Raw genomic sequence first — 23,981 nt, 5'->3', positions numbered from 1 at the left:
TCACATCCTGACCTATTCACAACACTGACGCTCAAGTGTGGACCATGTCATATTGCACGTCCTAAGGGGGGAGGAGACGTAATATTCTCTCTGCAAAACCCGCATAAAGGTCATACTACGCTGTTTTAAAAAAAAAATATTAACATGAGGCGTATCATTTATTTAAACAATTTATGAATACATAAAGATTGATTTGTGCAGACATGTAGAATTATGTAGATATACTGACATCCCCGCTCTTGTAAATGGTTCACCCGCAACGTCACCAATTGTAAAATGCCACACAGGCACATCGGAGCAATTTTAAAGTGACACCAAAAGGAACAGGTGTCACTAAATTAAATGACGTATGCTAAATGTCCTCTTTGACAGTCTCCCGAATTATTTATGTATTATTTTAAAGTCAGAACATTATGTAAGTTTTTTTACACTGAAGCCATGTTTCTCGAGCAGTATATGACCGCATGTGTTGAGTTACGGACGCTGGCTATAGGCCACAAGCTGGTCGAAGTAGGACACAGGTGAACCCTTGAATCACTGTGACATGCAAGTGCAACACTCACCAAACTCTCCGAATTGGCTTCGTATTCGTCCATTTGAAACCAGAGAATCAACAGTCCTCTCAGAACATTTACAATAATTTGCCTTTGGGGCAGGTTGAGAAAGCCAGCTGGCTCGACGCATGTAATAGACCCACCAGCACTAAGGAATGTGAGTGATGTTGACGGAGCAAGCTTGACAGCTGAGAGGCATGCAAAGCAAAGCTGAATGCCAGAGGGAGAGACAAATCAAGATGCCCCAAGTTCAGTGTCATAGCCACTGTGTATCCTATTGGTAGGTATACAATAAAACACCGAAAGGGTACAAGAGTCAGTATTTTACCCAGAAGGGGCTCCCAGATGATATGTGGACATTGTTTCAAATCAGCAATATTTACAGGAATTTTACTGAAAGGTTCTGTTAGGATTTAAAGCTCACCTAGTTTGCAAAATTCACTTTTTAAGTGTAGTTTTTCAACGTTGACTGAACTGGAGACTTCCAAAGTATTAGAAAATGCAACCCGCTCTCTTTTTCTCCACATCCACTTTTCTGAAAACCTGTCTTCCAAAACCCATGTCGGATTCATCTCCCCTTCTGATGTCACAAGGAGAGGAGCCACCTTACTTAGCACTACCTCCACCTGTGATAATTAACCCACAGATACCCCCCTGAATTAGATTCAAACAGGCAGATAGATGCAGGGCCAATCAGAGCACACTGGGCTTTTTGGAATGTGGGGCTTAAAGAGACAGACTCTAAAACAGACCATTTCAGACATAGGCTGAAAAGCTGAAATTCAGCAATGGCACTGTGAGAAATATTAAGAGTTTTTACAATTTTGAACCTGAAAATGAGCATAATATGTGACCTTTAAATGATCACTTAATTGATCACATCATTTAAACGTACTGATGATAACTCTTACCTGGACAGTCAGCCATATGAGAAGCTGCCTCGCTGCGTGAACATGAGTGGCTGAGTCTACAGACATCTGATGAACAAAGTCCAGAATTTGCTTCGTTACCCCTGGAGTTACAAACATAATGGAATTTAACATTCAAGCGTTTCTCCCCTTTGTCACAATGTTACTGGTAACACCAAATTCATCGTTGTTGAACACTTAAATGTACTGGTCGGTTAATATTGTTCTGGTCGTGCCATAATGTTCCAGGTTATGATCCCAGGTTTCCTCTTGAATGAGGGTGCAGGATGCCGAGTAGCTCTCCAGCTCAAATGTTAATGCTTTATATATTATATCTATATATTCAATCATCTTTTAATCCTTTAAGGGGACACTTGAGCCATCCATACCTGCCACAGGCCTTGGTCGTCCTCGTTGGGACACAGGGGGCGCTGTCTCTCCTTTATTTCTTTTTTCCTTCCCTCCTCCTCTGTCCCCGTCAGTTAGCCTTTCTTTTCCATCCACCCCTGTCCATTTATCTCCCGGAGCGTTGGTATCCAGGCCTGCAGAGGGATACACATGCACTCTGTGTGAGATCACTGCAAGTCAAACTTCAAATTTCAAATCATCTTTAAAGCTATAGTGCGTAACCTCTGTGGCTCCCAAATGGAATTCTGAGTTAAAACAACACTGTCGGCAACATCTACATGATGTAAGCCTTCAGTGACCGCGCATGGATTTTATACCTTCTGCTGTACATCCAGGTTTGTTCTTAGCCATAGAATCTGAAACCATTTCCTGGGCTCTTCTTGGACTTTTTCTGAGCTATACTGTGTCGGTTTTGTGGAGTTGATAGGCTTAATCAACTTTGTGTCAACTTGTTTGGCAAAAGCTTGAATGTAACATACATTCATTTTATATGAAAGGTTACGCACTATAACTTTAAAGCATCGCAAATATTAGCTATTATCTTTGAGGCCGCAAAAAATATACCTTGATGTATTTTGTTACTGAAGTCTGATTTTCCTGTGGTGAAAGTCTCTCTGACTCTCTCCAAGAGCATTTCCAGCTTCTGCAATGCGATGAGCGCTCTGGTCTTCTCTTTGTCCTCCTGCGGTGCATTGGCCAGCCTTGCGTTAGGAGCCGATAGTGCCTCCCTGTGATAGTGCAAAAGTCTTTCCACATCCAACAATATAGATTCGTCTTCGTCGTCAGTCGTGGTTTCCGAGCGTCCTAAAATATAATCCAAAAACTGCAGCTTGTGCCGCCCAAAGAGATCAAGCAATATATTAGCATCGTCTGCACTCATGTGGGCAAGGAGGTTCTTGTAGTGTTTGGAGAGGTTTTTCGCTCGGACGGGGCTTTCTGTGCTTGGAGACTGAGTACTGGGATAAGGATGGGTCTGCATTGGGGATGGAGATGTTGTCTGGATCGGCGGAGTTGAAGGCTGCTGCTGCTGCTGCTGTTGGGCCAGGGCAATGGGAGAGTCTGTGTGTAAATCTTGAGTCCGAGCCCAACTTGGATCAGTAGTTAATTCCGGTTCTGGTTCAGGAGTCAGAGAGGCCTCTCCTGTGTTAGAGTCCAAACTTTGGGCAGATTCTTTGGATTCCTCAGCTTCTGTGGCAGGTTCTTGGCTGAAAAAGCCAAAGGGATTTCGGAGAAGGCCAAATGCTCCTCCACTTTCGGGCTCCGCTGTCCCTTTGCTGGGACCATCAGGCAGAAGTGAGGAGCCAGTGGGATGTTGAGACACGGGTTGAACAGTTTCTTCAGATATCACAGCCTCACTTTCCACGGTTTCAGGGGACGAAAACGAAACTTTGATTCCTCCCACGCTCCAGAATTCACTACCGACTGTATTTTGGTCACTTTTTGTCACTTGCACATCATCGTCCTCGATCAATCCTAGATCAAGGCCATGTTTTAAGCCTATCTTCACTTCTTCCCTGTCAGTGTTCTCTTCCGTGTCTGTCTTATGATCAGAGTGTGTTTGCTCGGTTTCCTTCTCAGTAGGAATCCCATGGCTGCTAGTTTCAGTGTATCCAGGTGTAGTTGTATCTGCCTGATAGAGCAAGTTGTCATCAGAAAGGTCAATGTCATCAAAGATGCCGTTTAAATTGTTACTATCGACATCTTCATTCCCAGTTTGGCTTCCTGCCGCTATTGCCCCAGCATCTACCGAGCCCGGTCTATCTGCAGCATCACTTTTGTCCCTCACAAATGCCTCTTCGCTGGCTTTAGGACAAAGCCCATTTGAACATTTCAGGCTCTCCTCTTCCTCATTCACCTCAGCCTCTTCCTCTTTCAACTCATCCTTTACCTCTACTACCTCCTCCTGCTTTTTGTTTTCTTCCTCCCTCACTGTTTTTTCAGCCTGTGTGGGTTTCAAACTATTCTCATCTTCTGTCTCTCTGTCATTGCTTTCTGACTCTGGCCTGTCTGTGTTTTTGGTCCCTGCCTCAAAATGAAATGACCCTTCTTCTTCACCCCCTTTCTCCTCTTTTTCCTTCACTTGTTCTACCTCCTTTGAATCCTCTATTTCAACATCTTCTTTTACCTCTTCCACCTCCTCCTGCTTTTCCTCTGTTACCTTTTCTTCCACCTCCTCCTGCTTTTCCTCTGTTACCTTTTCTTCCTCCTGCCTCTGCTTTTCCTTCAACTCATCTATTTCCTCTTTCTTCTCCTCTTCCTTTAACTCCTGGAATTCTTCCTGCTTATCCTCTTCCTTTAATTCAGCCACTTCCTCCTTATGTTCCACTCGATTTACTTCTACTTCTTCCCCCTTCTTCTCTTCTTCCCTTACCTCCTCTACTTCTTCCTTCTTTTCCTCTTCCTTCACCTCTTCTTCTTCCTCCTTCTTTTCCACTGCCTTTACCTCTTCTATTTCCTCCGTCTTATCCTCTTCATCTACCTCTTTTACTTCCTCCTTTTTTTCCTCTTCCTTTACCTCTTCTACTTCATTCTTCTCTTCCTTTAACTCTGTTGTTTCTTCCTCCTTCTTTTGCTCTTCATTGACCTCTTCTTCCTCCTTTTCCACTTCCTTTACCTCTTCTATTTCCTCCGTCTTATCCTCTTCATCTACCTCTTTTACTTCCTCCTTCTTTTCCTCTTCTACTTCCTCCTTCTTTTCCACTTCCTTTACATCCTCTACTTCCTTCTTCTTTTCCTCTTCCTTTAACTCTGCTTCTTCTTGCTTCTGCTTTTCCATCTCCTCTACTTTCTTCTTCTTTTCCTCTTCCTTTAAAGCCTTTATTTCTTCCTGCTTCTGCTCTTCCTTTATCTCCTCTGATTCCTCCTGTTTCTCCTCCTTTGCCTCCCTCTGCTTTGCCTCTTCCTTTGTCTCGTCCACTTCTTTAGTCTCAGAGCCTACAGTCTCTGCTGAGGCCTTTTCAGACCAAATCTCAGAACTTCCACTTGTAGACTGGTATGATCCAAGCTCCTGGGAGTTCTCCTCAATAGGGTTCACCTCTTCCCCCTGTCCTAACTCACCCTCACGTGTCTCTGTGAATGTGTTATTGTCAATCGCAGCCCATGAATCTTTATCATCAACATCTACACTGTGAGATTTTAAAGTGTTGTCCTCTTCAGAGGTTGATACTTTACTTTCCTCAAATGACAAGAGAGGCTCACTCGCTCCACCTTCAGAAAGTCCCTCAGAGTTTGAATCTAAATCCACAGAAGTTAAGTCAGGCCCGTAATTGATGTCGGATTGTGTCAGGAGATCCTGATCACTGTCCCTTGCGGTTTGAAATCTTTCTTCTCCCTGGTCTATGTTACTATCCACGCCATCATCTTCTGTGGATTTGGGAGTTTGATGATCTTCACTTTCCATTTCTAGAGATCTTCCCTCACCGTGTACATTGACCTCTTTCTTGTCATCATCTAAAACATGATCTTTCCAATCCACTTCTTCCTCATTGCGTTTTTGAAAAAAACTGTCTAGCATTGATGCTGCATCTTCAGGTAATACACTATATTCTTCTGGAGTTTCTTCCTCCTTTGGTTCATTGCTAGCTTCCGTCCTTTCCTTCTCTGTCAGTACGGGTTGTGATTGATTGGAATCCACGTTCTCAGTTGGTTGTTCTAAGGTTTTGTCCTCTTCGGTCTCCTTAAAACCACTTCTTGTACTTTCACTCTCATCTGTCTTGTCTTTCTTGAAGCCTAACATGTCCCCGATCCCCATATCCATCCATGAACTAGGCTTGGGCGGCTCTTCCTCTTTCGGGATCGTCTCTTCAGCCTTTGACTCCTGATTGGTCAGGCCAAACCCCAGCGTGCTTGACAGCCCATTCCCTAGCCAACCCAATGTCCCAGTCTCTTCCATCTCCTCTTCGTGTAACTGGCTGCCTTCTAGGTCGAGAGACATTCTCCTGCTTCTGAATGTCTCTGCTGGCTCCTTTTCTTCATTGCTTTCTCCTAATTCCTCTCCGCGCTCCTTGTCTGGCGGCGGTTGTGCCGTTTCTTTCCCATCTCCGAAGCCAAGCCACCCACTCATGGTTGACCCGATAGAATCTGCAGTTTCTCCTTCTTCTTCTACAATTGTAAGGGCTTCATCAGGTTGTTGTCCTTCTCCTCCAAACCCCAGCCATCCAGTCATTGAAGAAGCGTAAGAATCTTCTCCTTGCAGCTGTATTATCTCGTCTTTTTTCTCTTCTTCTTCGGCCTCATTGCCAGGTTCTTTCTCTTTAGACAGACCTAACCATCCTGTCACTGAAGAAGTATAAGAAGCTTCATCTTGTGACTCTATTATCTTGTCTTGTTTTACTCCTTCTTCGGCCACATTGCCCGGTTCTTCCTCTTTAGACAGACCTAACCACCCTGTCATTGAAGAACCGAGCCAGCCAGAAGGAGCAGACCCACCTTGTTTTTTCGGAGCCTCCCGGGCTTCCTCCTGGGTCCCGGTGCTTTCTCGTGCATCCACTTTTATAGACCCACCCTCGGCTTCCTGTGATGAAACTTGAGGTTCTTTAAAAGGATCGGCAGATGTTGGAGGACTTTCCTCGATTAGGTCATCAGTGAACGGGAGGGTTTGGGTGGTTTCTGAATCCTGGTTTTGGATTTTCTGATCATCCTCATCAACATCATCGTCGTCAACAATGTCAATGCGAGAGCCATACTCATCCATGCAGAAGAAATCAGATTCCTGAGTGAATACAGGAAATGAGGGCATTTTAGCAATGAGGCATTTATATGGTACAGATTTAACAGATAACACTACAAAAGTCACCTGATGTTTAGTTAGTTACTATGAAATAGTACATAAAATAAAATAAAATCAGTTTTACTTGTGTAGCCCAGTATTCCAAAAAGACATGTGTCTCAGTGGGCTTCACATTCCATACAGTATGACACCAGAGCATGGTTTTGTTCACAGCTTCTAACCTGAAGAGTTACCGAAATCAAAGCTTATTTACCTGTGCTTCCACCACTTTCTCCCCAGTGTTATAAACATGCTCCTCTTTCACTGCGTCCTTTGGGAAATGGCCAAACTGTTTGTCTATCTGAAAGTAAAAAGGAGCAGGACACCAAACACAGTTCAGTACACAGCCACAGCAGCATTGTGGAGGAACTGAAGGAAAGGGGGTAAAAGGCACAAGAAGATTAAAAGGACAGCACTGAAGACGATTCATTCATTAATTTCATGTATTTGTTAAAGGTCTTCCTCTCCATTTTATTCCTTTTCGGTGTCATTTATGATAACATTTGAAACTAAGTGGTGCAAATGAAAAAATCATGATATTTTGAACAGCTGTAGATGGACAAAATACATTTTATAAGAACTATTCAATACAATATTTGGTTGTATAATAAAAAAAAACTCAAACCAGTGGTGGGCTATTTGAAAGCAGTAGTTCACAAATCACCATATTGTGTGGGCCATTATTCAAAACAATGAATTTCCTCCTAATCAAGAGTGAAATTCTGTCTGTGAAAAGCAGTATGATTCTTATACAGTAGAAAAATAAAGCGAATACCAGAAGAAAAACACAATTAGCTGTGATATTGTGTCAGTGTTTATAATTATTCACTCATCCTGTCTGTTATAATAGGCTACACACATAATTGTATTAATGAACTGGAGATTAACTCACATATGTGGGTGTTTATCAGGCACCCTGTTGTTCATATAACTCAGCCAATCAGTGCAGATAACCTAGACGGTTTGAATATAATCAAGAGTAGGCCTACTAATCGAATCCCTTTAACCTAGAACCTGAGACGAGGAACTGTTTGAAGATGGTATTCACTATGTTCTGCACTAGAAAGAGAAAGAGAGGGAAGGAGATGGTAATGTTAGACTCACACTTCCTGCCCAGAGGTTGTTCCTCTTTCCGGTCAGTTTGTGGTAAACAAAGATGGTTTCTCCTTGTCTGAAGTTTAGGAAACGGCAGTCTTTGCCATGGTAGTCCCTGATGGCCCGTACTCTGCTCATCAGGCCTGCAAACATAACACACACACGCACACACACACACGCACGCACGCACACACACACACACACACCCACACACACACACACACACACACACACACACACACACACACACACACACACACACACACACACACACACACACACACACACACACAAATGGCAAGGAGACAAAGACACAAAGAAACATTGATGAATGGATATGTAGCCTACAAATGAAAGAAGAGGAGAAGGCTATAAATATGTAGTCTACCTCATTTGCCTTTAGGCCCACATAAAATAAGAGTAGGCTAGGCGGCCTGTATCATAAATGATGATTAGGCTATAGTCCTACGGCCTAGTATTGTAGTTGAGGACTTACTTTCACACTCTGAATCTCCACAGATCTTGTAGTCAGACAACAATCCCAGGTTCAAGTGAGGTAAAATCACAAAAACCATGCCGGCAGCCCACAGGATTTTGTAAGCCGGTGAAACAGCCATTCTTGTTGTTATGACAAGAGTTAATCAGGGGAAAATGTCCATAGTGAGGGAAAACGACTCCAGGCAGTTGCGCTGGCAAGTGGACATTGCCTCTAAACTGTTGCTGTCAAGAAGACTCAATACTGAATGAGAGTGCACTGATAAGATATAAGGACAACGTGAGGATAATCATTAACATCCCCATAGCTGATCATAATAGCCTACTAAACACTATCCGATCACTGGTCAAAGGTTTTGAAATTATTTTAAAGTTTAATATTTAGTATCGAAGGAGAATGTTCACCGTGTGACAAACAAGCAAACATGGCGTGACAGATACATGTTTGTGGCGTGCTTTTGGACCTTTTGTGGACTTCGCCCTTTATTCTGAAAGGTCGACAGGACAGCACCACGAGCGTCGTTCATTACCATAACAACCAATGCCGCGCGGAAAGATAACGTCATCACGGTGCGTGCAACAAGCAAGATGGCTACCTTGTTTGGAGAACGATTTTACCACCTGTGAAAAGTTAACTGTTTAGGTCGCCAGAGAGATTTGTATTCGCCTTTGCTGCAAGTCGACGCTTCAGTCGCACTCAGCAACGTTTCTGACAAACATAGCCTATAGGTCACAATTGTAACACAATGAAGTCGGACGTGGAGGATTTGATGCCGAGGCTGCTGCCCACTGAGTATGGAGCAGATGCTGGGGAGGTGGACATGAAAGCACCGCCGAGAAACCCCCGGGAATACCTCCGACAGGTCCAGTAAGTTCACCTCAAATAAGTATAGCCTACTAATAATGTTTTGTATGGACGGTGAATTAGCGGGACAGCTAGAGACTACACTGATGTTTTGTGTAAACATGATGGATAGTGAAAGTATTTAAGTCTAGTTCAAAGCCAGAAAGAAGAATCTCACTGTGTGTCAACTAGTTTGATGTTAGAATAGGCCATACTGTTTTATGCTTCCATTTGTACTTTGTGATCAGCAATAATCTGCACTCCAAATGAAGCAACACTGTTAAATCTCACCCATCTTTCTTTGTCTATGAGTGCAGTGCATCATTTGAGCCTGTTTTTTCCATGATGTGATGACCTGTTTCCTCTCCCATCAGGTTGGAGGCGTCACAGTATCCAGAGGTGGTAGTCGCTCAGATTGACCCCAAGAAACTGAAGAAGAAGAAGCAGAAAACAGTCAATTCCTCTGTGAGTATATAAGAAGAACGTCTTTTTAAATTTGAAACATGACAATTATTCTAGAATTCCTTTCAATACAATCATTTTTCTGTTACTTGCTGCCAGTACTTTCAGGTGGCCGGTTGCCATGTTGCTCCAGTGGGTTTCTCCCCCAGTCTTCGATGGCAGCAGCAGCAAGTCGCTAACTTCTCAGATGTCAGACAGGTAAAACAAAACGCGTACAAGTAGGCTATAAACAACAGGCCATTTGGAATGAGAAGCAAATAATCTATCTGCATTTTGCTTTCAGAGCATCGCAAAGAACAGGGACCACTGGAGCAGCCACACTCTGGATGACAACGTACTAATGGTGAGGACGTGACACAGTTGTACGCTTAATTTTATATTTCAAAAAAAGTGTCAATTGATTATTGCCACATTGAAGGTTTCAAATCGACGGCATCCAGAAATCACATGCTGATCACGGGGATTCTGATTTAATGTTTACATAGAAGATGAGACTGAAGAAGAAATTTTGCATTTGCTATGTGTGTGTGTGTGTGTGTGTGTGTGTGTGTGTGTGTGTGTGTGTGTGTGTGTGTGTGTGTGTGTGTGTGTGTGTGTGTGTGTGTGTGTGTGTGTGTGTGTGTGTGTGTGTGTGTGTGTGTGTGTGTGTGTGTGTGTGTGTGTGTGTGTGTGTGTGTCCTACAGCCAAACCTAACAGATGAGGAAGGTTGGAAGAGATTTTGTCTAGGAGAGACGGTTTATCTGGGCACTTCATCATGCAACACAGACACTGAAGCCGAGCCAACACTGGACTATAGCAAGGTATTGTGAAAGTTAAAAATAGTCTTCAAATATCTGTGAAATTTTCGACTAACTTAAAAGTGAAATACTTCGACTAGTTTCACAACAGTGTAAAATAAAAAATAAACCACATTAGTAATCGTTGCTTCTTCTGTCTTCGTTAAGATGGGCTTCCCTCCCTTCCTCAGCATAGTGAGCAGACTGAACCAGGTAAATGATTCTCCCCATTCAAACATTTAGCGCACACTGTTCCACTTCAACATTCTCGATTGTTATTATTTATGTGTTTTTCTCCCATTTCTCTGCGCCCTCCAGTCCACAGTGCTGATGGTGATGGAAATTCTGACCAGTTGGTTTGAGGAACACGAGTTTGCTCCACAGTTGGTGAGTTCATTCGAAATCACAACATGACCTCATGCTACTTTCAAATAGCAGGGAGATTTGTTATTGGCTAAATGTGTGTCAAAATACTGTTTAAAATTTAACTTTGGCATGCAACAGAGATGTCCTGCCTACACATAACTTACAGACTTCAGAAAACATCTTTGTTTGGTACCTTTTCCCACAAAAATCACACCAAATCTTTTTAGTATGTGCTTCAATGCAAATGAAAATAATGATGAAAAAGTCGTAATTGCCTCTATTATCACAAATCATATCGCAATTATAATACCAGGCACAATAATCGCATTTAGATTTTGCTTCCCTTAATGCAGCCCTACTCCACATACTAGCTCTAAACTCCTTAAGGACAATGCTACAGTCACATTACAGTGTCATATTGTTGTTGGAAAACTTGTTTCACGTATAAGAAATATTGTTTTACATATAATCCTGTTTTGAGTTTTTCATTCCCTAACCTTCCATGTTTGAATTATGAACGTTGATGGTTTACTCAGTCAATTCAATTATGTTTTTCTGAACTATTGTGAAATAGTTTGATTTCGTGTGTGCCCATATCCCCTGTATTTGTCTGTTGTAGGGTCAGTGGTTGTATTCTCTGTTGGCGTGTCTGGAGAAGCCTCTGATTCCTGAAGCCCACTCCTGCATCAGACAGCTGGCCCGGAGATCTGCCCAGCTCCGCAGCACGCTGGTAGGATTCACTTTGTACCACTGTCCTCAAGCCTGTGTTGCTCTACTATGGCTACTGCCATCGGGAATACCAATGTGTGTTTGATATGTGGAAATCTGTAAGATGCGGTCACTGGCAATGAGTGGATGACTCCATCCAGGGGGATCCATTATTTTTTGCATTTGAATTTGTGTTCCAATACAGTGTTGTATTTTTAATGTCAAATTTTAATTTAGGTTAGAATTGGAACTCTTGATGTGATATGTTAGAGCTGACAATATGTGTATTTCTGTCCTGCTTGTATGACTCCACAGGAGAGTCAGGAGGATGAGAAGCTGCCTGCACTCAACCTGCTCATCTGTCTGGTTGCTAGGTATCTAACACTTTATATTGGTCTCATAACATGGTATTTATCAGGACTGTTTGCATGGATTAAATGTAATTGTAGTTTTTAAGAGTTTAGGGGGTTGCTACCATTATTCACTTTGTTTGGGGTGATAATACCACACCATGTTACAATTTTAATCATGTATATATAATAAACATTACATGCACTAAACACTGTATGCATGCAATTCTGCTCATTTTCCTTCATCTTTCCTGCAGATACTTTGAGCAGAATGACCTGGCAGACCAGCCAGAGTGAACGCTGAGTTGAACTGTGGTGACAAGACATTAAAGGAGGAATATGTCGTTAGTACTTACTGATTGCAGCATCCAGGACAACTGCAGATGGAGAATCTTTGCCAAACGAGTAAAATCAGTGAAGAGAACTCAACGAAGCGACAATGCATAACACCCTATATAGGGGCTGTGGTGGTTCTTCACATGCTGGAATGAAAGTTTAAGGCCAGAACCAAAGGGATTGTATCATGGACTCAGCCCGTATTATTTAAAGCCACCGATTTGGACTTTTGCCGATACAACTGGAGAGCACCAAAGCAGTATGATGGTTATCATTATATTAAAGTTCAACTTTTTCTTTGTGAATATGACTTGAGGTTTATGGATGAACAACTATTGCTGAATTTGTCTATTAAACTGATTTGTAGAATACCTTCAAGTGTAGTGTGGACATTGTTTTCGTCAAGCATTTAAGCTGCTACACATTTATAACCAATACTGTGGCTTTTAAGCTTATCAAATGGCAGGACTCTTGCTCCCACACTTCACAGGCAGAAGTACAGCACAGATCAAAAACTATTCAAAAAAATAGATACATACAGGATGAATCTCAAATGTGATTCTTGTTTCCTTACACCTCAGCTTCCACCAAACATGATGGGGTTCAGGACCTGCCAAACATTAGCATTTTTATCTTCTGATAAGAGACTGATCAGGTTGTACACTGGTCGATCATTCCAAATGCAATTTGCTTGCCTTCACTGGTGTTTCATGAGGTGATCATATGTTTACGAAAAATTAGAGAGATTGAAGAGGAGGACATTGCCCTGTCAAACTCCTGCATAATTTCAGATTTTTAAGGAAAAGTTTCACATTAAGATATTTGCCTCATTCTCTGGCTCAAGAAAAGGTGACAGAAACAGTTCCTGAAACAGTGCATGCATTTTGATATAGAAATGGGCAAAGGTTGCTCATCCAGGTTTAGCTTAGCTCAACCACTGGTAGTCAAGGGGAGCAGGCCTTTTTTTGAGCCCGAGGCAAAAACCTAAAAATTAAGAATGTTGAACTATTCCTTTAAGAACATTTACATGTCAATAATGCAAAAGCTAGGCTTCTTCGTATCCTTTTTCAAACAGGTCCAGTGTTATGTTGATATTGGTATTAGATGGGTTTTTTTCAATCGTTCGAAACAGATTTTAATTTAGTAAAAGACAATTTTCTCTACCTCTAGTTTCAAATATGAGGATGTGCTGCTTATGCCTTTTTTTTCTTTTCTTTTTTTTTACAGCATCGTATGTTAAAATCTGGATTGTGTACTGATGATCAGGATATGGTTGTCACCTTAAAATTCTTATTTTTTGCATTTTACAGGCCAAAAACAGTCAGTTGCATGCCTAATATAAAGAAATAACACACCACACAATCTTCCACTGATAGCTCACCTTTAATTTGAAGCACCTTCAGTCGTACAAAAAATGGAAAAACATTTTCAAAAACCAGACTGAGCAAATCACACATGTACCCACATAATGAAGATACAGGGGCCTCGACATCAATCAAAGCGTGGAAGTAAATGAGGATCAACATCGCGGTCACAAAATTGAAAACACTAACGTACGTTAACGGTTACTTCTACCATAACCATCAATACCCCCGCCTATGGCATTATGATTTGGATTAAAAAAAAGAAATTAACATTCAACATCACCTTTCCATCATAGTGCCACAAATACCTTATTGAAACCCAAACGGCAGGACGAAGAGAAACCATTTGGATTTAAAATGACAGGACTAAAATGAGGCCTCAAACCTGTTTACTGATGGATCCGTTTATAGACGGAGTATGGGAGTTTCCCTGCCAGGCTCACTGTGACTTAAAGGGCAAACGTTAGAGGGAAAGTATGATAAGTCAATTTAGTTTTAAATTGACTTATTCATCCCTACACTGAGAAAAAATCCCCCCCAAGTTAAAACTTCAGTAGGCCTTAATGTGGCGCTTTTAGGTTGAAATCCTAGTTTAAAAAAAGTAAATAGATAAGTTGATTTTCCCTCTCCGTGTTTCCCGTTTGCCAGCTTCACCATACAGAGGCCGAGGTGAGAACCAGAAGCAGCTTAGCGTCTCTTGTCCTTCCTGTCTCTATCTTTATGCTCGCGGGACGACCTGCCCCGGCCTTCATCACTCCTCCTCTTCCTCCTCTCCTTGGATGTCTTGGAGTCCCTCCCTGCTCCGCTGCTGCTCTTGCGGTGACTCTTGTCCTCTTTCTTCCTGCGGTCAGACGGTTTGCTCTTGCGCTTGCCGCCGTCTCTGCTGCTATTGGACGAGGAGGAGGATGACGATGATGAAGAGGAGCGGCTGGATCCGGAGGAAGAGGAGGAGCTTCCACTGGAGGAGGAGCCTGATGAGGAAGAGGAGCTCTTGCTGTGACTGCGGCCCTTCTTCTTTGGCTCCTTTGCCTTCTTCCTGCCTCTGGCGCCGGCCTCCTCCTCCTTAGACGCTGCAGCGGGGATAGTGACGCTGGGGGCCTCTTTGGACTCTGGCTGTTTTTGGGGTTCCTCGTCCCCTTGCTTCTCCTTCACAGCTTGAGTCTCCATCTCTACTGCCGAGTCCTTCGCCTCGAGGCTAGGGACTATGACAACATCCTGGCCGGGCATTGTGGAGGCAGTTTGAGACTCAGGGATAATCTTTGAACCCAGAACCTCTTGGGAGGGCTTCACTGTGGGTTCCTCTTCCTGGGGCTTGGGGCTGGCGTTTGGTGCCTCCTGGCTGGTAACGGTTGGTTCAGAGGGCTGTGTATCCTGGGGCTTTTCATTCTGTAGGTCTGTGGTCTCCTGTTGTTTACTGTCTGTTTCTCCTCCCTCTCCATTACTCCTGCCCCCCTGCTCTGGCTCAACAACCATCTCCTCTGACTTTGGACTGGCCTCCTTCACTGCCTTCTCCTCCCTGTTCTCTCCATCTTTAACCCCCTTCTCCTTTTCCTCCCCTTCTTTCTTTTCCTTACTCACTTCCATCTCCTCCTCCTCTACCTTCTTCAACACCTCTTTCTCCTCACCCCTTTCCTTCTCTGACACCTTTCTAGCCCTGCCCTTTTCCCTGTCCTCTCCTACGTCCTTCTCCGACACCTTTCTAACCCTCATCTTTTCCTTGTCCTCCCCTCCGTCCTTCTCCGACACCTTTCTAGCCATCACCTTTTCCCTTTCCCTCTCCATTTCCTCCTCCTCATCTTCCTCCATCTCTGCATCCCCCCTGTTACCGGTCACCTTGACTACCTGACCTGCTGGCTTACCCTCCGCCGGTTGGTCCGTCCCTGTCGCCGCTTTTCCGTCCTGCTCGCGGTTTGGCTGTCGCCGGGGCCGCGACTCCATCTTGCTGAGGTGTTCGGCAAAAGCCTCACGCCTCTCCTCAAACACCGCTGTACGAAGAAAAGAAAAAGCCACAGACGTTAACGTACACACAAACCTATTGTCTCTGGGTGACTGGAAAACATTCTGTCTTTGTGGTTTAGAGAAGCCAAGGCTTTCAAACGGTAGAATAATCAAATCTCTTAAAGCAGGAACTCTACTGACCATTTAGTTTCTTGGTGGAGTCGTCGAGGAGTTTCTGTGTGGCGGAGCACATTTTCCCAGGCAGGAAGAAGATGTGAGGCCTGGACTTGGTACGAATGAATTTCACCAGATGAGTATTGTGGCTGGTCCACTCCTCTTGCTGTCAATGCAGGAAAACAAACAAACATTTAATACAATTCTGGCAAAATACAGACACAGTTTTAAATGTTATACTGTGTTGTATTATTCGTTTATACATTATCACACTGGGTACTATGTCTATGGATTAATTTTTTTTTTAAACCTTTTAGAAGCGCATTTGTCAATGACCCTGGTAAACAAATGGAAACTAATTGTGCCAAGTTGTGTCAACGAGCGTCGTCTTACCAGCTGAGCTAATTCCACCTTCTGTTCCAGTAACTTCAGCTCGGTCTGTTTGGCTCGCCTCTCTTCAAACAGCTCTCTCTTTTCAACCTCCATCTTCTTCTTCTCAGTCTCAGCCTTCACCTCCAGCTTCTGCTCAATCTCTACACGCCGCTTTTGCTGTGGGGGGAAAAGCACAAGGAGGACAGAGAGAGAGTTAACGAGAGACAGAGTTTAAAGAGGAAGATCAACACAGTTGTAGTTAACAGAAAGCGAGTCTAAAACACTAAATGAGTGTAATTAGGGTTGCAAAATTCCGGGAATTTTCAAAGTTGGAAACTTTCCATGGGAATTAACGGGAATTTATGGGAATTAACGGGAATTTTGGGAATTAACGGGAATTTTGGGAATTTACTAAATTTAAAGCAAACCAAATGCACTAAATCCTTCTAACTATGTTATTTCAGTCCTGGCAAACGTTCTAGACTGTAAAAAGCAGTTTTTTCAACTAAGTTTTTATATATTTATGAACATTTAATTTCAAATCAGATTTTTTTTTAAGTTTATTGAGACACCCAACTTGATATCATATATTGATTTTTACTAGACCAGGTTTACAGAGGCTTAAACAGTGATTATAAATATAGTTGGGGAAAATATATTTGAGCAAAATCTTGACTAAAATAACCAGATTTTATGCAAGCAACCTTGGCAAGTTGCACATAGCACACATCCTACTGCAGGGGTACTGAAGCCATGCCCTCTACATACTCTGTGCATTCCTCCATCACATGGTGGGGGGGCATTTGACTTTATTTATTGAATAGGTGGGGTCAGACAGATGAGTAATATTTAACTCAACATTCATCTTTTTGTTGTTCAGTGAAATTATTGATTGTTCATAAAATAATCAAAACTTGATAAAGTTCTTCTTACAAACAAATCTCTTCAAATGTAATGATTTTTAATTGTATTATTTTGCATGGATGTCTGCCTATGACCAAACATAGTGTTTAGATGTTTAGATTTATGTTTGGATATGAAAAAAAAATCATTTAAATTACCGACATTTAGTTAATTCCTATAATTTCCAATTTTGAATATTCCCAAAATTCCCGAGCGAAAGTTCCCGTGGAAAGTTTCCGGAAACTTTCCGGTAATTTACCGGAAACTTTCCACCCCTTTGCAACCCTAAGTGTAATGAATGAAAATATTTCCGGAATATTTGAGTGTTTTGGGCTTTTTGGATGCCATTTTCTAACATGGAGAACAATTTGTATATTTATCTCCGTTTAATACTTTGGAATCTGTTTATTGGTTTTCCTGCCCTCCTCAATGGTAGTCCGGCGTTCAATCATAAACTTGATAAGTTTCTCACCTTGTCCGTAGCGACGTTGGACTCCTGTTTAAACTTATTCAGGGTCCCCATCAGCAGGCCGAACATGCGCCGATTCCTGAAAACACAAATCCACAGTCACACATCATTGCAATTCTCAGCTTGAAAATATATCCTTCCAATTTGAATATAGTTTTACTGCAATTTATTTTTATTTTTTTCTGTTTGCTGTTTGACTATAAAGACCACTACGCTTATAGCCTGTATTGTTGGCGTACCTCTGTTTGCCCTTCTCGTCCATGGTTTGATCTTGGATGAGGTCTCGGCGTGTTCTCTCCTTGGAGGTCGCTACTACTGACGACTGCAACGCCGGCTGAGGGAGGAGAAACACATGAGTGTAAAGGCATTTACAAAAAGGCAATTGATGAATGTTTTGGTCTCCCAATTTCAAAGGGATAAGCCAGGATACATGTCTAACTGTGAAAAATACATGCGATGAGAAACAATGGAAGCATTTAATACTAGTTGGAATGTATTGCTTTAATGCTTAAGGTGCCGTCATATACAAAAGTAATGACGCAGTTAGATGCGAAGTTACACATCCAGACACCTGCCAACCAATCAGGAACAGGTATTTTCTGTGGCCAGCCAATGTTGTAAGATATCTAATGCTGTCAAACAAAATCCCACACTTAACTCCGCCCCACAGGCTGCACATAACAGCGCTACCAACACCTTCCAGAAGAGCTAAACTCTATTACCTTTTTGACATCGTCATCATCCTCGGCGTCGCTGTCGTGGCGCATGTCTCTCCTGGCCCTCTGGTCCCCTGCCAGCCTACACACACACACACACACAAAATGATAAAGACAGCGATAAGTGCCAGACACTTTAGAGCCTACGAAAACATAACTGCTGAGCTTACAGGGCAGACATGCTTTTCAATGCTTTGTGTGTGGTAGAAAGCTAAAAATAAAATGTGTACATTATTTTCCGATGCCTAATCTGTTAACGACAGAACACAACAACACAGAGGATAAATGTCACATTAAAATTAAACAGCTCAGATCCCTCTGACCTGCAAATAGTGAGTTTCCAAATATTGTGTGTGCAGAGTTGATGTGTGCACACTAGTAAGATGCACATAATCTCACCTCAGCAGGGCTCCTTCGATGTCCCTCTGCTTGGCAGGGGGGCCGCCGCCTCCAATCTCAGAGAGACTACGCCTGGGAGAGGACAGAGAGTGACAGAGGTTAGCATGCCGCTGAAACTATTAACTCTAATTCACAAATATCTTGATTTCCTTAACAGCAAAGCAACGGTCTGTGCAGGGTTTCTTTTTCTATTGCAGGTACTGTTTCATGAATAGAGCAGAATTAAAAACTCATGTATGTAAAGGGTCAGCTGTTTAAGGTCAAAAGACAAAAAGGTGCAATTTTCCAAATACTAAAGAATGTATTGTATACTGTGTGTAAACAGTGACCAGTTTATTCAGTAAACAATACAACAGCCTTGCAATAAATCTTCCCTTCATGAAGTGTATTATGTTCTGTTTGGTGCTTAGTAGAGACGACGATATTATTATTAGGTGTGTAGTTTTACTACTATACTGTGTCATAAATCAACAGCTGAACCATCTATCTAGCCAAATAGAGTGCGGTGTTACCTGAGCAGGTTGATTCCTCTGCCTCTCCCTCCTCCGGGGCCTGCCATGGGGCCGCTCAGACGCCGGATCTGACCCGGTCTGTGAACACAGCAACACACACGGTTGATACACATAACAGAACCTCCACTGAGTCACGTGGGCTGCTAAACATAAGTGTATTGTTGTTTTTGGTAGTGATATCAATGATGTGTTAGAAGCTGAGCCATTTCGCTCTAAATCACAGGTGGCGACTACGCCTACTGGGCCTAGCTGGAGTTGGCTTGCCAGGTTGAATTTAACTCCAAAATGTAGGGGGTTTTACTTATTCTGGGTTTATCTAATGCTTGCTGTGGCAAACCGTTTGGATTAGAAAAACGAAACGCACGCTACTGTAGTTTTAGCTACAACAAAAATAAGATAAAGGGCTGGCAATGTTTGCTAACTTGCTAGCCGACTCATGCTAGCACAAACCGCTAGTCGTTTAAATGCTAGCAGGTGGGATGGCTAGCTACGACATCCAAATAAGCACTCTGTCTCTTTACCTCGACTCATTGGGATCACGTCCCGTTAGTTTGCGGATATTCTCGTCCACATTTTTCAAGCCTTCTTTGGCTTTTTCGAGCTGATCTTGCAAGCTGCGCACCACCACCGCCATCTTGCTTGCACTTAGCGCGAATCACGTGTTCTTCTTCTTATCATGCTTTCCCTTTGAGCTTTCTCTTCTTCGTTTTTTACCGGCAGCTGACACGCGACGTTAGGGCCATTTACCGCCATCTGCTGGCCAGTTTATCTACTCCACTAAAGATGATAGCGAAGACATATTTAAACAATATAGTATTTCTAGATAAGTATTTCCCTTTAACCTTTTATGTCCTCACTTAAAGTAAAGCAGAGGTTTTATTTTGTATTATTTATTTCCAAACGTCAATGATAACCATCCATTTTTTAATGTGTTCATTCTTTTTTAAATATGTATTATGCTCTGGGCTAGCCTACAGTATATCACCCATTTTGGGATTAATGAAGACTTTTCTTGATCTAATGCAGTGAAAAGTGCTTTAATGCAAAAAAAATAGTAGCCGCATTTGGAGACATCTAGTTATAACCGTAATTGTAGAATGAAGAAGATGTAGCTCTTGGAATAGAATCTTATACTGATATTAGTGAGAATTATAGATCCTGGTAAGATGGTTCTGTTACTTTGGGGCAGTCAAACTAGTTATTTCTGCCTGGTGTCAGTCTTTTTGCTATGCTAACCTGCTTTGCATACTTAGCATACAAATAAGGGAGTGTCACAAACTTCTTATCTGACCCTGGGCAAGAAAGCGTGTATACTGCACGCATATTCCAAAATGACAAATTATTGCTGTAACATAAAGAATCAGTAATGAGCTCATGTGGTCTTGTAGGTTCTCTTTCTACCCCTGGTTCAAGTTTGAAGTGTTTTCAAGTTTTCAGGAGACCCAGAATTTCCAGGAGTGCTCTTGCTGTCAGAAATCACAGGCACCCCCAGACACTGTGGTACTATATGTTGTAGTATGACTGTTGACTGGAGGGTGTGAAGTATAGAAAAACATTCCAACAACTTAAATAAAGTAGCTTTTTTAACCACACAAATTAGATTCCTAAAACAAAAACATCTGACTCAAGACTAATAATAATAATAATAAATTTTATTTATATAGCGCTCTTCTCTCACTCAGAGCGCTTAACTAGTAGGAGTTAGGAGAAAATAAAAAGGAGAACAAAATAACTCATTAATAATATCTCCTAATCCAGGGTCCGACACACCTCAGGGAAGTCTGGGGTATTAATAAACATACAATTTCCCATCAGCCATTGTGTTGTTGTTTGTCACCTCCTTGTAAACTGAGAGGCATACAACAAAAATTTTATTGGTTCCACTGCATACCACCAATAGTACAGGCATTTTGTGAGAAAATATGGGTGGACCTCTCAAAAATTGCAACAGAAACCATTTCAACTGTTTTTGACTCATGAATATGTAATTAATAACATACTAAAAATCTTAAGGAATCCAAGTGGTGGAAAGTTTTTTTTCTAAGGGGTTTCTTAACTATACCTTTATGTCAATTTTCGGTTTCCTAAAGTACTGTTTTATGGTAGAGGGGATATGTGCAAAATTGTTAACCTTTTCAGAAAAGCTTGAAACTTGGTACACTTATACAATTTGGGGCTCTGAACATTTTCAGATATTAAGCCATTGCAAAATTGAACCATGGTTGCCATGGAGACCATTTTACTTTCCGCCATAGCCTAATTATGCATTTTTCATCATAACTCCTGAACCAAACATAATACCACATAACTAGTGATGTCTAACCCTATGCTTTCATGGTCAGGGATTACATGATACCACATACAACATCAGAAACAGTTAAGGTCAATAGTTAAGGGTGAATCCAATGTTAATTTTTATTTATTTATACATTCTTTTCTGATATCCACAGAAATCGTTCATTACTGTCCATATCAACCGACAACTTTGTTTAACAAGAGATATGGTACAATGCATGTGCAAATAAATGATTAACTATGAAGTCATAATATTAATTTGATTTAATTTTCTTGCCATAAATGTATTAAATGTTTTCAAGATAACAATGTCAAGTTATTTTTGGGTAATTTTTGCCTTTATTAGTTAGAGAGAGAGATCAGAACCATATGACCCGACAGCAGACCTGGAACTCATATGGAAAACTGCCATCCTGTTTGTCTCACAAAGGCCAGCATGGTCTAGACTAGTATGATGCAATTTGCACAGCATGGCAATCATCCGGGGAAAACATCCTTTGTGTTTGCCCCATTGGTTGATATGAGACGTAGTGACCCTACATGCATCTACTCTGCATGTAAGTTCCTATGTGAACATGCCCACTGCCACAATTCCACCCCAATCATCAAATTTTATCAACCACTGGTGGAAGGCATTTTCTTATAAAAGCAGCTGAGCCAGAGGTTAGTGACTTGGGGGCTTCCACACTGATATGAGTTGTTGGGGTCCATTGGGCATGTTATGGTTGATGCTGGGAAGAGGAAGTGATAATGATTTTCTATGCAGCCGTTGTGCACATTATGACAGGGAAGATGTTTGGATGGGATTTGCATTGAAAGAGTCCTTAATTGCCTGATTCTGCCTGATGCACTTGTTGCAACTCCCCATTAGCTGCAAGGAGATCCAAAATACTATGATGAAGAGATGTCATCAGCAGATGATACCTGCTGGAGATCGGTTATAAAACTCTGGTGTCAATTAAGTTGCTGCAATATATGCAAAGCTGATAGACGATGTCTGCAGAGAAGGCATGCCATTCTGATGTGATTCTCAGAATAAGATGACTTCTCAAATGCAAAACTGAATCCTTAAAATCCATTGGTAGACATATTTTGCAAGTTTCTGAGAATTGGGAACTTCACCTTGAAACAATATCAGAAATGCTTCCTTTCATGGCAGTATCAGGGCATAATCTCTACACAAAATCAGCTCACATCTACAGTATGTGCAGACAGGGCCGCCCATAAGGGGTAGAAAGTGTGAAAGCTTTCTAGGGCCCAGCCACTATGGTCTTTGGAAGCCAAGAACCTACCTAGATAACCTTTATTTTTAGATTTTTAGATATTTATGTCAATATCTATTCAAAGTTGGGTGTTTACACAGAGCCGTGGCTCCGCTTAAGGCCATTTAAAAAGCAGTAGAAAAGCTACTTGTGTCTGGGTGTGGATGTGAAAAGTATTTGGACCCCATGAAAAAACAGGTTGGGTACCTTTTGTAGTTCTTCTACATTCTTATAAACAGGACAGGCTAGTTACTCTGTCATTGTCCTGAGTCTACAAACAGGTTTAAATTCTCTCTCCCCATAACATACATTTTTGTGAAAAAGAATATCCCTTTGTGGACTATTATAACTTCTAAAGGCTTTGACATAAGTCTTCAGGTTGACACGGCCAGCCAGGTCTGACCAGTTTTTCAGAAACCTGGCCAATTGACCAACCAGCCGAGTGATACCACAATGAAGCTGACGAGCAGCATCATCCTGTTTTAATCATTGTAACCACCAAGGTCCTGCTTTCTGTATTGTTTCTAAAAATTAAAAATTAAAATAGACCTTAAAAAGTTCTTAATGCAAAGAAAGACACAAGGCACAAAGAAGTTGGAAATAACTGAAGGAACAGATTTGTGTTCAAAGATTAAGAACTTTTTTGTAATGATTTCAGTAATGTTTTCAGTAATTTTGCAGTGATGATAGCAGAATGAACTAAGCCTAAATGTTGCAACCAAATATAGGCCAACTTTATAGTTTTGAAGGGTAGGTTGGTTTGGTTATTCATGTAGAGAACCGCCTTTTTTTTCTTTTTTGTGTGTAGAATTTGTTGTTGATGTTAATTTTTAAGCGTTATTTATTTCAACAATACCACCAAAATATTTCAAATGATTTATTGTCATGTGCAGAAATACAAAAGAGTGCAATATTTGGTGCAGTCAATTAGTGTAAATGTATCTTATACCAGAAACTAGTAGCATAGAAAACGTGCAAATTGTGAAAAAGCTTTTAGATTGCTTTAGTGGATACTAAAGAAGAACAATGTCTCTGTGTGAACTGATTATTTTGTAGAGATCTGCTGATCTGTTAAACAATTGTGTGAGTGGGTGTTCAAAATAAATTGGTAGGTATGCTGGGCTAAGTCAGAAATGTACGTGCTACTATTGTAAAATAATAAGCCCTTGCTCCCCCAACTGTCCCTGCAAATCCTTGGTTGATAAGATAGTTATTCTCTCTACAAATACATGTATGTGTTTTTTTTAAAGATATTTTTTGGGCATTGTTATGCTTTATTGATAGTGCAGAGAGACAGAGGTGAAATGGGGCAGAGAGGGGAGTGACATGCAGAGAACGACCGCGGGCGGGAATCGAACCCGGATCTGCTGCTGGGCCTGGCCCGGGGGGGGGGCGCCCTACCAACTGAGCTAAGGGCGCCCAACCTTAACTGTTTCTGATGTAGTATGTGGTATCATAGTAATCCCTGACCATGAAAACATAGGGTTAGACATCACTAGTTATGTG

At 41.8% G+C, this 23,981-nt stretch overlaps 2 protein-coding genes across 3 annotated transcripts; one reads left to right on the top strand and one right to left on the bottom strand.

Annotated features, from left to right (window-relative positions):
- Window positions 1–8,826: 8,826 nt before the first annotated feature.
- gemin2 (gem (nuclear organelle) associated protein 2) lies at window positions 8,827–12,436 on the top strand. 2 transcript variants are annotated; one of them, XM_080043005.1, is made up of 10 exons: window positions 8,827–9,096; window positions 9,447–9,537; window positions 9,634–9,732; window positions 9,818–9,877; window positions 10,219–10,335; window positions 10,480–10,524; window positions 10,630–10,698; window positions 11,297–11,407; window positions 11,701–11,759; window positions 11,993–12,436. In XM_080043005.1, the coding sequence occupies exons 1-10, from the start codon at window positions 8,975–8,977 to the stop codon at window positions 12,030–12,032; spliced, it is 813 nt and encodes a 270-aa protein (XP_079899131.1). In that variant the 5' UTR covers window positions 8,827–8,974; the 3' UTR covers window positions 12,033–12,436. The 2 variants fall into 2 exon arrangements, with proteins under 2 accessions (XP_079899131.1, XP_079899132.1); XM_080043006.1 differs by lacking the exon at window positions 11,701–11,759.
- A 1,005-nt stretch (window positions 12,437–13,441) lies between these two features.
- Window positions 13,442–19,572, bottom strand: pnn (pinin, desmosome associated protein). The gene is made up of 9 exons (XM_080042782.1): window positions 19,440–19,572; window positions 18,919–18,996; window positions 18,407–18,478; window positions 18,014–18,089; window positions 17,531–17,625; window positions 17,295–17,370; window positions 15,941–16,096; window positions 15,575–15,713; window positions 13,442–15,420 (listed from the first exon to the last, which is right to left on the bottom strand). The coding sequence occupies exons 1-9, from the start codon at window positions 19,550–19,552 to the stop codon at window positions 14,123–14,125; spliced, it is 2,103 nt and encodes a 700-aa protein (XP_079898908.1). The 5' UTR covers window positions 19,553–19,572; the 3' UTR covers window positions 13,442–14,122.
- Window positions 19,573–23,981: the final 4,409 nt, after the last annotated feature.

Source organism: Ammodytes marinus, assembly GCF_949987685.1.
Source record: "Ammodytes marinus genome assembly, chromosome: 15".
Lineage (NCBI taxonomy): Eukaryota > Metazoa > Chordata > Actinopteri > Uranoscopiformes > Ammodytidae > Ammodytes > Ammodytes marinus.
The sequence above is the reverse complement of the archived record's forward strand: the minus strand, read 5'-3'. Positions and strand labels throughout refer to the sequence as shown.